Source organism: Parus major, chromosome 1A, assembly GCF_001522545.3.
Source record: "Parus major isolate Abel chromosome 1A, Parus_major1.1, whole genome shotgun sequence".
Taxonomy (NCBI): domain Eukaryota; kingdom Metazoa; phylum Chordata; class Aves; order Passeriformes; family Paridae; genus Parus; species Parus major.
Genome location: NC_031773.1, coordinates 11,488,663 through 11,501,724, shown reverse-complemented (window position 1 = coordinate 11,501,724; position 13,062 = coordinate 11,488,663). Strand labels below are relative to the sequence as shown.

The following is a 13,062-nucleotide window of genomic DNA, read 5'->3' as shown; positions in this document are numbered from 1 at the left end:
CGCCTGCCGCCGCCAGCCGCCACAGGCAATAGCAGGCGCCGGCCCCGAGCAGCAGGGCCGCCGCCGCCGCCCTCAGCGCCGCGCCCCGCGGCTCCCACATCGCCCCGGCCGAGGCTGCGTCTCCCGCGGAAGCCACCGCCCCATCCGGCGCGGCTCGGCGGCGGCTCTGCCCTTCCCTCGGGCGCCGGGCGCGGGTGCTGTGCCCGAGGTGCTGCAGGGATGCCGAGCCCACAGCTCCGTGTCCCGCTGTGTGACAAGGCTGCGATGAGTTTCTGTTTTACAGGAAGGAATCACCCGCGCTCCCGGGCCGGCCCGGTTCCGCAGCACGTTCCGAAACAGGCTTCCCGCTCGGGGAGGCGGCCCGCTGGCAGCAAGGGCGGTCCCGAGCCATGGCAGACCCTGGAGAGGGCACATCATCCCCAAAGTGGGTGACCGCCGTCTCCGCCGCCTCTGGCCCCCCGTCACCCGCTGGGTGTCCAGGCGGTCGGCAGCCTGATCCCACAGGAGCCGGTGGGACCACAAACTGCCCCGGTAACATCTGTGGAAGGGAGCCATTCGCCACCCGCCCGCACGAAGGGCCCCCCTCGGCCCTCAGCAGAGCCCTGGTCCCGGCTCGTTGTGCCCCTCAGCGCTGGCCGGGGCATCTCATACCCCTCCCACTGCTCTCTGCTCGCCTGGGGCATGCTTTTGTTCTGCTCGTTTTGTCACTGGTGCATGTTTTTCATACTTCAAACGATTTATGAAAACAACAAGATGAAACAAAGCAATTCTGCATTATAATCTATGTTAAAATGAAGACGAACCCGGTGAACTTCACTGGCACCTTTCCTGATACGTTTAACTTCTTCAGTGTTAATTACAGAAAAGCCTCTAGATTCCAGCCGGGTAATTCCTTCCTCATGAGTGCAGTGGGTGCAATCCATGTTTTCTAATGGTGTGTCTGTTGTAAAGATGACACTGGATCATGCTTCAGATACTGGTGGATTAGGTATTCTTGTTGGCACAGAAGTAAATAGACTTCCCTAAAATGTCAGAGAGTAAGAGTGGCGCAGCGTGAAGGACTGTAGGGGAAACAGGGTTGGTAGGTTTGTCCTTAGAATTTGTGAGGTGATTCTCTGTGTTTCTATATTTCCCTCCCTCTTTGTCATGCTCACCTCTGCTTGTTACCAAATCTGCAGCAGCTGTTTTTCAGTTTCCTTCAAACAAAAAAAGGTAAAATGTACAAATGCAAGTTTAAGAAATACCCTGATGTATTTAATCTGCCAAAATAGACTCCATTTGCAATAGGCTATTACAGCCAGGATTTCCATGGAAATACTAATAAAGAAATCTTGAGCCAATTACAATAATTACAGACCAGTGCTGCCATGTAGACTAAGCACTTCTGGAAGTCTGTCTCTAGATCATTCTTTGTTTTCTAAGCACAAAAAACCAAAACATAAAATGTGTCAGCATGAGGTGTATTTCTTGATTCAGCACTTAAAAAACAGCTCATATCTACATTTCCAACCAGAAGTTTTAGCTACATAGCTAAAACAGCATTATAGAAGTAGTGACATTAAGTTAATGAGCTAAAAATGAAAGAATTAAGGATAAGATTAAAGGAAGACTCTTTTTAAAAGAACCAGTTGAAAATTACCCTAAGATATTTTTATCCTTGTTTTTTTTATTTATTAGAGGCTGTTGCTTGTTGATATCTAGCATATGTTTCTTATTTAATTTTGTTATATTTTAATTTCTTTATGCAGCTTCTGTTTTACAGGAAGGAATCACCCGTGGTGATTACGGTATGCTTGGTGTGAAGATAAATGAGATAATACTGGTCCTTTTATTAAGAAACATCAAAGCTAAGATGAGACCTTTGAACATTTATACACACAGTCTCAAAGTTAAGGATACAGAGTTCTAAAATGGCCATTTGCTCAAGTCTTTTTATGATGAGGCTGTGGTTTGGACATGGTCCAAACAAGTTAAAGTTCAAGTAATCTTGTCCAAATAATTTAGGATTCCCTGCTGCATCTGAGAATTTCCTTCCTGTGTGATTTCTGTCTGTTCTCATCCAGATTTACTTTTAAACATTATTCATTAAAAGTCAGGCAAACTGTAATCCTGCAAACTCTTGTGTGTGAGAGCTTCACTGTAGTTAGTAGCTGTATTTTTACAATGTTAGAATTAAATATGGATGAAGAGCTGGCCTAACATTTTTCTGCCCTGGGACCCAAATCAATTTTGCCGTGAAGGGTAAATGGCTAAAGTGATATTAAGAAGAATGGGTGAAAACATTGGTGATGGGCTCTTTCAGATTGCTGAGAGACTTCTGAGAGACTTGAAGTCTAATAGAAACAGCCAGACTTGTACAGACCTAATTGCTTGACATAATTTACACAATTTTCCAGTTTTACACCTAGTCCAAGCATTACTGAAGAGTACTTGAATGAGGATTGCAAGATGAGCTGCTACAATTCCTTCCTTATTTAATTAATATTCTCAAATGTTAAACAGAGGCATTGGATTCCAGTATATCACTGGATAGATTTTATTTCTTGTGTTTCAGAACACCCAAAGGAGAAGTTGTCTGTTTCTTTGAGAAAGGGCAGTGGGGGGAGGCAACAATAATTGAAATAAAATATGGAAGTCACATACATATTATCCAGCAGAGGGAGTAGCTTACCAATGTTGGGAATGGTTTTGGGAATTTGCCCATAGGAGAATTTGTGAAAAAAAAATTTAGCTGTTTCTTATTTAAAGTATTGCATGCCATGAATTACAATGATAAGTAAGGCATTTATATATTTTTAACATAGTCAGTGGTCAGCCACCCTTGCAAATTACATTTCTGTTAAGAGGATTAGAAAGATGCTAAGGTTGGAATTGGTGTGTTGACTAGTTTTATAAATATTCAGACATCTAAACTGAAGACAATGGCCTTTAATTTTGTCTTCACCTTTTCATATTGGTCTTGACTTAGATTCCCAGAAACACAGAATAGTTTGGGTTGAAAGGAACCTTCAAAGAATATTTAGTGCAACCACCCCGCCATGAGCAGGGACACCTTTCTTTCACTTGATCACCTTGCTCAAAATACTGTCCAGCCCGACTTTGAACACTTCCAATAATGGGGCATCCCAGCAACTTCTCTTCAACTACCTTCAGAGATCCCTTCCAATTTACATTCTTGTCTGTTTCTGCTCAGTGTACTGATTAGAACATGGAAGGCCTGTCAAACTGTTCCCTTTACCTGGCTTCCCTGCTCTCTGCCTCTGCAGGGCGAGGGGCAACTTGACAGGGTGCCTTTCTTGTCTCTATGCCATGCATGACATTTGCTCTTTGTCCACAGCATGGGTTTGATTTAGAGCCTTCCTCCTTTTGTCCTCCCATCATGCTTCCTGAAAAGGATTCAAGCACAAGCTCCACATTAGTTTAATAACAGCAAGAGGCCATGTCTTGAAAGGAAGGTAGTATTGCATGCCGTGTTTTGACATTTTTACCAGGCAGAAGAACTTTTTGTTTATAGTTTCAAGAAATATTCACTTAAATAACTGCAATTTGCCTGTATACTTTAATATACCTTGCTAGTTCTTGCTGTATCTGAGCTCAAAGTCCAAAAATAAATTATCCATGTCCTTTAGCTGAAGATAGCTAAAGGACAAATGAGAAGAAATGGTTCATTGGTTATTGTGCATTGTTACTAAATGATAATGTAAAATTTTATGATAAAACAATTCTGAAAAGCAAATAATTTTTAGCTGCATTTTGTTTTCAATCTTGGTTACAGTATCAATTTTTGCCCAGCCTCCCATTCAACATACTCTTTACCTTGCAGTATTAAACTTGTTTTAGATTCTGTTTTTTATTAAGCAAATAAAATTATCTAAACTTATATATATTCTTTTTTAAAATGCACATTAAAATCAATGAAATTCTTAGTAGGAATTGCTAAAGAAATGCCACTTATTTTACTATCCTAAACTCAGTACTGAGAAAACTAGCAATGGAATTATGCTGATACATGCAATATTAACTTTAAAAATTGAAAGAATGGCAACTGATAGAAAGAAATGCCTCTATTTTGGGGTGCTTTAAAAGATTCTGGTAAACTGTTTATTTTAACAGCTTCATAACTAGGTGCTACTTTGCTGTAAATACAAGGAATTAATTTGCAGCTTCTTTTTGTAGGTGCTACTTTGTGGTGTATTTATTGCTCATCCAAAAGATCCACTTACATTTTTAGAAGAAAAGCTCAGAGAAATAATGGCAAAGGGATTAGATACTTTCTTATGATATATACTGAATTATTCTCTGTGTGTGTGTGTGTGTGTGTGTGTGTGTGTGCACTATGTGGTTTATAATATTGCACTTGGAGTTTTAAAATATGCTAATGGTACAGCATCTACTATGTAGACTGCAAATTAAATTATAATATTGCTTTTTTTTTTTTTTTGCAACTATTGATAGCATATGATTTTGCAAAAACAGTAAGACAATATCTCTAAAAATATTGAACATATTTTATTTTTTTTATCTATGGGTTTGGAGGGGTTGGGGTTTTTGTTTGTGATTTTTTTTGTCTACAGAATATTTAATGAATATAGCCTCCACTTAATGCTTCTCTTTGTTCAGTTGATATATTAATCCTTTACTTTTGTGGTAATCAAAACTGAGGTGATGTTAAGGGTTTTAACTTCATTGCTGTCCACAGCACATTTACCTATATGGACCAGGGATGTGGCCTTCAAGCACTGCATCATTGAGGTATTTATCATTTTTTCTGTTCTCTGTATGTTCTTTCACCCTTTTTAAATGACAGCACAGCATGAGATAAAAAATAAGGATTTAGTTTTGTTTATACTGGACTCTTAGAAAATAATGTGATATTTCTTGATTTCTGCAATTTTCTGGTTGAAGTTTTCAATGGGATGTGAGTAATAAATCCTTAATGTTTGGATCCACTCACTAAACAATTGAGTCAGTAAGTTGGCATGCAATGTGACTGGATTTTTCTCTTGATTATCTCTTTATAACTGTACTCAATTTTATCTTCTGTTAGTACATCTGCCCTGAATTCACAGCAATTACATTTCAGCTTTTTCCTCTTTTGCTTACTATTATGCTGGTATTCAGATCAGTCCAAAAGTGAAATGCTTGATTTATATAGTACATATATACAAAGACAAACTTCTTGGAGTCAAATTCTCTCGTAGATTTTTGTAGGAGTAAGAGCAATACATGAGATAAATCCCAGTATTTTATGAGGCCCATTGCTATTTTCTTCTACAGTGATATTTTTAGCCCTTGGTCTTACACAGTTTTGGTTTTGTAGAAATTCAGACAGGTTTATTAAAATACCACTTAGAATCATGTGGTAAATGGCTGACATAGCAATGGGTCATGAAACAATTTTTGAAAAGAGTAACTAAAATATTTATTATGTTAATAGCTGAATACAGCTGATCAATAAAAGAATGGATGTGATGGATAAAAGCCTGAATTTCAGTTACTGATCTTTCCTTCAAGCACACAAACTAGTTCTGGTATGCTAATTAACTTTTCTGTAAAAACAGTAGTGCCATTTGGTAGTGAAGTACTTCTAACCATACACAGAAAATTATACTTGAATATTCATTACTTCAAATTAGATCCTTTAATTTGAAACAATCAGCATGGAAAAGACAACATTTATGAAACAGCAGTACTTTGTGTACTGTCATAAATTATTTTTCAGATTACTAAAAAAATTTTGTGCAAAAGAATGGGACTTTTACAGCAGAAACTTAATGAAGCTTTATTTTGGGTAATTTTATGTATTTTACACATACCTCAGGAACATCATAGGAAAAATCTTTTACCAAAGCAGTATTTATGTTGTTCCTTTGTGTGAGGAAAGTTTTTGTTTTAACACAACAAAAACATAACCCAATAACATAGAGATTACAAATTTAGATTTGGTATTAATTTTCTCTAATGTTATTCTATCTTAAAACTTGTCAGGTCTGACCTGGCTCCTGTTCCAATCCTGAAATTTTTGTACTTTAATCAGCTCTATTTGTGAGAAATATGGTGGTATACCCAGAAATAAAAGGACAATTTCCATTTAGGTCTGAAAGTAAACAATCTATGTTCTCATATACTCTTTCTTTGGTTTTCTGTTGTTGGGATTAGGAAGATCATACTTTATGTAATCCAAATTTTCCTTTGAAAAACGGGGATAATACCTTGACATGTTTTAAAATATGATAATGACAATAAACACATCCACTGATTTCTTCGTTATGTGTATAAAATTTGATGATCCTCCACTTAGAATTAGGTAAGGTGGGTTATTTTGTTTTGAAAAGCATGCAGTGCTTATTATATAGGAGCTACAGACCTCCTAGGAACACTAGTGTAAATCTTTACTAAGAACCACAGAATAACAGAATTGCCAGGGAGGTAAATGTTTTCAAGCTGTGCTGTGGTTAACCTTGGTGCAGATTTGTCCAGGGTGTTTTTAGGCATTTTAAATATCACAGGTGCTGGAGACACACCAATCTCAGCAAGCAGTATATTCCAGTACTTCATAATCTTTTCTACTACAAATATTTTCCTAATACAGTAGCCCTTCTAGCAAAAAAAAAAACCCAAACCCACCACATTTTTTTAAATCTTATTGTCTTATACAATAGGGACATGGAAAATTATTCATTTTTACTTTAGTGCAGTCTTTTTAAGATTGTCTCAGCTATGACTTTTGTTAATTATCTCAGATGTTGTACTGGAACAGAACAGGTTCCATTTATAATTTCTCCCAAGTATGTGAATATTTTTTTTTTTATATGAAACATGGGAGATTTTGGGAAATGGATTTAGCCATGGAAAGTCTAATTCATTCAGCAAATCATATACAGAGATAGTGTATTTTAATATATCAGTGATATATGACTAATTTGAAATACATATTTGTTCTGAATCTAATTATTTCTTATTGCTTAGCCTGGAAGGAAAATGGGACTTTTACCCAAGGTTAAAATTGGTAATATATAAACTGAATTTGCATTCAGTTACATTGGGGTTTTTTGTATTGCCAAGGAAACATGAATAGCACTTAAGTAAATGCATGTATCTAGCATTTTAAATGATTTTTTGTAAACTCTCAAATGTCCTCCCATAAATACAGATCTGTACTTCAGTGAAGTACAGATGGCAGTAGCAGGACTTAGTAGCAGTGGAAGCAAGCAAATTTTTATTGTTCAATACCTTAGAAAATTACAAATAAGTAGAAATTTTATTAAAATGAGCATATGAATTGCTACTGAAAAATGTCATCAATGTGTATTTTATTTAAATTATAAACAATAAACATCAGTTCTATTCAGAAATTTATATTGTTGAACTTGACTGCTTTGAATTTTACAGCAAATTGCAGAGTTTTATGGATTTTACTTCAGGTCAGAAACTGTATTAAATTACTCATTCTGTTTACAGTTCAGAGAATGGATAAAATGTAATTTGCTGAAAAGGAATGAGAAAAAAGCCAGAAGATGGCTCTTGAATAAGTCCATTATAATGTCCAAATATTAAAAGTTATTACACAGAAGTGGAACATGTGGATACTGACAAGGAAGGAAAGACATGTATGTCTAGGTATGCATATTGGTCTGCATAAGATAAAAAATATATCATATATAATCAAAGGTTATGCTGTATTAATTAAATGTTCTTGGTCCAACAATTTATCTAGCTGTCTTTTTGCAGGATGCCACCCACTGGCTGGGCTGTGAGAACTTGATGGCATGAGTGCCCAGAGAGGCAGGTCACTGTGTTCTTTCCTAGGACAGATGGTGCTGGTACTCTTCTGTCAAGACTGAGCAGTGATGCTGGTTGGGAGGTGTTAGGGAAATAGAGGGTGTGTCAGAAGTACGGGGTGGAAAGAGTTGGGATGCTTTTCTGGGAGGTGAAGTGTGCAGTGATAAGGTTAAAACAAGAGGGATCACAGACTTGGAGTCTTAGCTTTGATTAGATGGAATGTATGATGAGAGGTGAGGATGGAGTGAAAATCAAACTAAGAAACTCAGAAGACAAACTGGTATCTTAAAACACTTAAAATTTTAGTTTGTCTAGATTGGGTCAAGATACCCCGTTTCTGGGATGTATCAGGGCATTCTCAGGGAATAGTAATCTCAAATTCTGTCCATTCTTAGTAGCAGTTGCACTGCTTGGTTTGACTTCCATGATTAGGTTAGAATGCATATAACAGTAATTTTTTTTAATTGTGTACATTTATATTGTGCACGCTTTTGTAGACATTTTGGGTAAACTAAGTCATCTAAACACACATTTCTGGTATAATTCCACATGCCTTAGGATATGTGCTGGGAGTTGGGGCTGTGGAACTTTGAGACAAGCTACAAAATAATGGCTTTATTTTTGTATGAAATGCAGAGGGAACAAAAAAATATTACAGAAAAGCAGGAAGCCTACTGAAATGCTTCCATTTTGTATTTAAAAGATTGCAGCTCCCTTGATCCAGAGAAAATTACAAATCTGTATGGTTGTCACCTGGTTTCTTTTTCTTGAGCTGTCACTATTTTATTCAGTATGGGAAATGCAGAAAGAGCTCTTCTGTTTAGAAGACAGAGCAGGGGTTTGCTCTAGCTGAGTGCCTGACCATTTGCTGCAGAAGGGCAGAGCCCTTTCTCTCTTCCTTTCTCCTTCTGTGAATCCTCATGTTCTCTTTTAGGTGGATCTAGAATGTAGATACAGTCTCCTTCAACAGGAGATTGTTACTGGGTGTTGTCTCTTCCAGGCCAAATATGTGTTTGGTTTGGGCATTCACAAACTGTGGAAAAAAAAAGCATGCCTGGACTTTTCAAAGTTCTGGAACTTATGATTAGTGGCATTTGTTGTCTCTGGCATTGTAGATGATGTTTGGTGATGGATCATTTCAAAATTATGGGGTATTTAGTAAATAAACTTATTAGCACACTATCATTTATTAAAGCTTTCTATTCTGCTCCTGTTCCAAAAAATTATAGGAGTTTTTACTTATGGCTGGACAAGAACTGTCCTCAGGACCAGCTGGAAACCATTTGCTTTGTAAATTACAGTTTCCTAAAAAAAGTCAGTGGTACCACAGTACCCTGATGTTGAGTTATTGACAGAAAATTATTGCTGTGTTTTAAAGGTGGCTGTTGAGGTCTTGATACTGAGTTTTAAATTAGGTGGAATTTTGAAGTTAAGGAAATTATCTACATGGCCAAATTAGACTTTTGGTTAGAGAAGCCCATGATTGATCAAACTATATTTATCATGGATGCAGGTCTTTGAAGAGATGCACAAGAAGAATTTGCTATTGAAAAGGGCCTATACATTTCTATGCCTTAAAAAATCTTTGTAAGCCCCAACTGTATCGCTTCACTGGGAAGAGTGTGATCTGCACACTTGCTGAGAATACACTCTGTCTCATTGTCCAGGTCATTAATGAAGATGTTAAACAGGACACTCCTCAATACTGACTGCTATACTAATAATTAACTAATACTGTTAGTTACTGGCCTCTAACAAGAGGCTCACTGACAAAAAAACCCCAAACTAAAAAATAACAACAACAACAACAACCAAACTTTAAAAACTCCAAAAACTAGCTATGGTCCTAGATATTAATGTGGTGTTCACAGATAATCAGTACTTGATTCTACTTCTAGATGTATAAAAGCATCTTAATTCTTCCTGATTCTATGCATGTAAGTACATGTGACTGAGGGTTTGAAGGTTAATTCCCTTTGTGACAACATTTTGCAATAGTTTCAGGTCAGTAATATTTTTCTCAATATGGTTGTATGCTCTACTAAGCAGAAAAGTGGGCAAGAAAACGGAAAGTCTTTATGATCAGTGTGAGAGGTTTAGTCTTAGTGTGAAAGTGTACTTGATTCGTTAGGAATCACCTGCATCCTAACTTTTACTCATCTATTTTATCATGATAAGTCTGAAAACACCTGGGAAGTGTTTTCATGAGGAAAAAACTCCTCTGCTACAACTAGACAAGATCCCAAAAAACATTTTTGATTCCTGGCACAGTATTTCTGAAGCAGGAGAATGTTACTAATTTACTCTTTTCTAGCCTACACTCTAATTGAATTCAAATGCATAAAAAGAAAAGGAAAATGTTATTTTCAAAATTAAAAAGTGTGATCCTTTTTCATGTTTTGAGACTACAATGCATTTATTATTTAATTTGAGAATACATGATTGAAATTGCTGATGCAGTCTGTAGCAATTCAAGTGATTTCTTTTGTTTTAGAAAATGGCTGTGTAATTATGATATGTGAGAGCTATTTAGTCTCTAGATTGGTGATGAAAAAGAACAACTGGCTAAGAATAAAAAGTATTTTGGTGATAGTTTTGGCTTTTATATCATAGGGTAAAATAACATGTTCAGTGATACCAGCATGCAAATTTTCTAGTGATAGAATTTAATCCAGTATCATAATGAATTTTGGAAGCTAATAAAATGAGCATGCCAAAATAAATCACACACAGCTACATCACCTCCTTTATGGGTGTTGTACTTAAAAATGTTAAATCCTTCTATGATTTTTTCATTGTGTATTTGGGCACAAAACTAAAATCATCATAATGATTCTTGTGTTTAGAACTGAAAAAAGGAATAGTTGTGATAGAATTACATCTTGTATACAAACAGCCTTTTCCATCACTTAACTGACTTGTATCTAGTGTTGATTATATCATTTGGAGTTTCCATATGTTGATTGCCATCCATTTTCATTTATCTTACATATCAAAGACACTGAATTCAATTCTTGTCTCTACAACCTTGCATTTCACATTTTTGTTGATAATTAATGTTTTCTGTAGGCTCAAAATCAAACATTATGTCTATTTACATGTACTGAGTGTTATTTTAAGCTGGTTTTGATGAGTCATGTATGACAGTCTACAGGGGCTTTTAAAAAACATTGATTTATAAAGCTGTTTCTTCCAGCTTTGAAGATGCACTATAGTTCTTTTTAGGCATGAAACACATTTTAATCAGTCTCCTATTGATATTTAGATTAACTACATATGTTTTTATGTTGAAACTCACTGGATATATTTATCATATAGCCTACTTGTGTTATTCTTTTGAAGTTCTTGTGGATGGTTTAACATTGCTGCAAAACTATCCTTCCTCTTTTAGAGACTGAAAATCATATTTAGATTCTTTTCCTTTGATATTTTTTCAGCTAACAAACTGAGTTGAATTGTCTGTTCAATTATAGGCTACAGATGTGATGAACCTTTCCATTTGAACTTATCTGAGCTACAGTTCTGACCTCATCTTTCCAAATAAATTCAAGATTACATAGATTTTGGCAACATGCTTTTATTGTTAATGTTAAAAAAACAACTATGTTAACTGTGGGTTAGGTCTGTTCATCTGACTAAGCATGCTTGTGGAGTTTTCTTGATAAATTAATAATCTGCAATTTTAAGAAATTTGGTTTGTGCACTCTAATTTTGGCATGTGGTGTATTCATGAAATAATAGTCTTTGTCTAATATCTGCATGTGAATGTTAATATGATTCCAGCTCAGAATGTCTTTGGTAAATCAGAGTGCTACTGTGCCAGAGAATATGAGTGTATGGGATGTGTGGGTTATGGCTCAGCTGTTTGTGGTATTCCTCCACCTACTCAGTGATCCTGGAGAATCATTTGTCGTCCATGTGTGACTGGGGACTGCCTTTTACTGCTGCCATTAGTATTCATAGTGCAGGAGCTAAAACTTCCTCAGAAGCTTTTGAAGTGTTTTATTTCCAGTATTGACAGACATTTCCATTTTTCCTTTATTCTGTCATGGAAAACATGGCACAAAATAATGTTTTCTCTGTTCCATGTAGCTGTGTAGAGAGAGGGGCACTACCTCTGTAGAGCACTGTATTTCATCCATTAAGGCAGCACTCCTAGGACATGCACTGCATATTAGGAAGACAAGGCACTGTCTTCATGCAATTGTACCATGCAATTATTTCCTGGCTATGGACAGAGAAGGAAGGGAAATCAAGAGCGAAGTTACTGAAAGAAGAGAATTAAAGAGCTTATAAAAGAAAAGGAAGGCTCATGATTTTCTTTTAGATATGGAAGCTCTTCTGGGAGCTTTCTGATTAAATGGTACAGAAACATAGAGGTGTCAACATTAAATTGTGTTTTGTGGCTGTGGTGTTTGATGGAGATTTTATTTTACAGTACATTTTTGAGAAGCTCAGAGAAATTGCAATGAACCCTGTAATGCTGAAGTTTTTATCAATTCTTAGTCTTTCTCCCCATGTGTGCTTTTCATTTATATTATTGTCTTTTTTCTTGTGTTGCCTCCTTCTGCACTACCTTCATAACTCTTGTATGTTTTTTCTGTTCATACAGTCTTTTCTCAAAGAATTTGCTAGTAGTCACTATCAGGAGATCATGCTAACCTATATTATTCCTGCCCCAACCTCCTATTTCTGTTTTGTTCTTACATTATTTGTAGTTACAATTACTGCCATTATTGTTGTCTATTCTGCCACATCCTCAGTGAGAGTGTCTGCAAATGCCAACATACACAAAATCCTGATGTATTTCAACTAGTTTTTCATGGAGTTTCCCCCAGGCACACACACCCTTTTTTTTTAAGCTATAGGAAACTAAACCGCAACATAAATAATTCTGTGTCTTTTTGAAACAATTCTCTAGTATCATGGAAAAAAATGAAATATTCAATAATTTTAATCAGTAAGGAATAAAATTATAGTGCATTGTAGTAAAAATAAGAATTTCCAGCTATTCCTTGAACACTTCAAAGACCATCTAAGGAAAACAGTATCAAAGACAATTCCAGCATTCAAAACTTCAGACCATTTTTCATTGCTAGAAGTCTTTTCATTTGCTGATTGCGGATGTCTAATCAGTACTGCTCTTAAGTACTGAATTTAATTAGATTTTATTGCACAAGTGTTTCTTTCATGGAGCTTCTGTGCTGACACTGACTTCACAAGGTCACATGGATACCTTTATTTGGAGATAGTTGCTGAATCATGTTCCTTGTTAATATG

General features: G+C 36.4%; 1 protein-coding gene across 1 annotated transcript in view; it reads left to right on the top strand.

The window, feature by feature from the left end:
- Positions 1 to 951: 951 nt before the first annotated feature.
- The window catches only part of FBXL13 (F-box and leucine rich repeat protein 13), a 60,402-nt gene continuing 48,291 nt past the window's right edge, over positions 952 to 13,062 (top strand). The window contains 6 exon segments of the mRNA XM_033514360.1: positions 952 to 1,008; positions 1,749 to 1,787; positions 4,177 to 4,271; positions 5,660 to 5,791; positions 7,467 to 7,507; positions 7,510 to 7,753. Coding sequence (XP_033370251.1) covers positions 952 to 1,008; positions 1,749 to 1,787; positions 4,177 to 4,271; positions 5,660 to 5,791; positions 7,467 to 7,507; positions 7,510 to 7,753 — 608 coding nt within the window.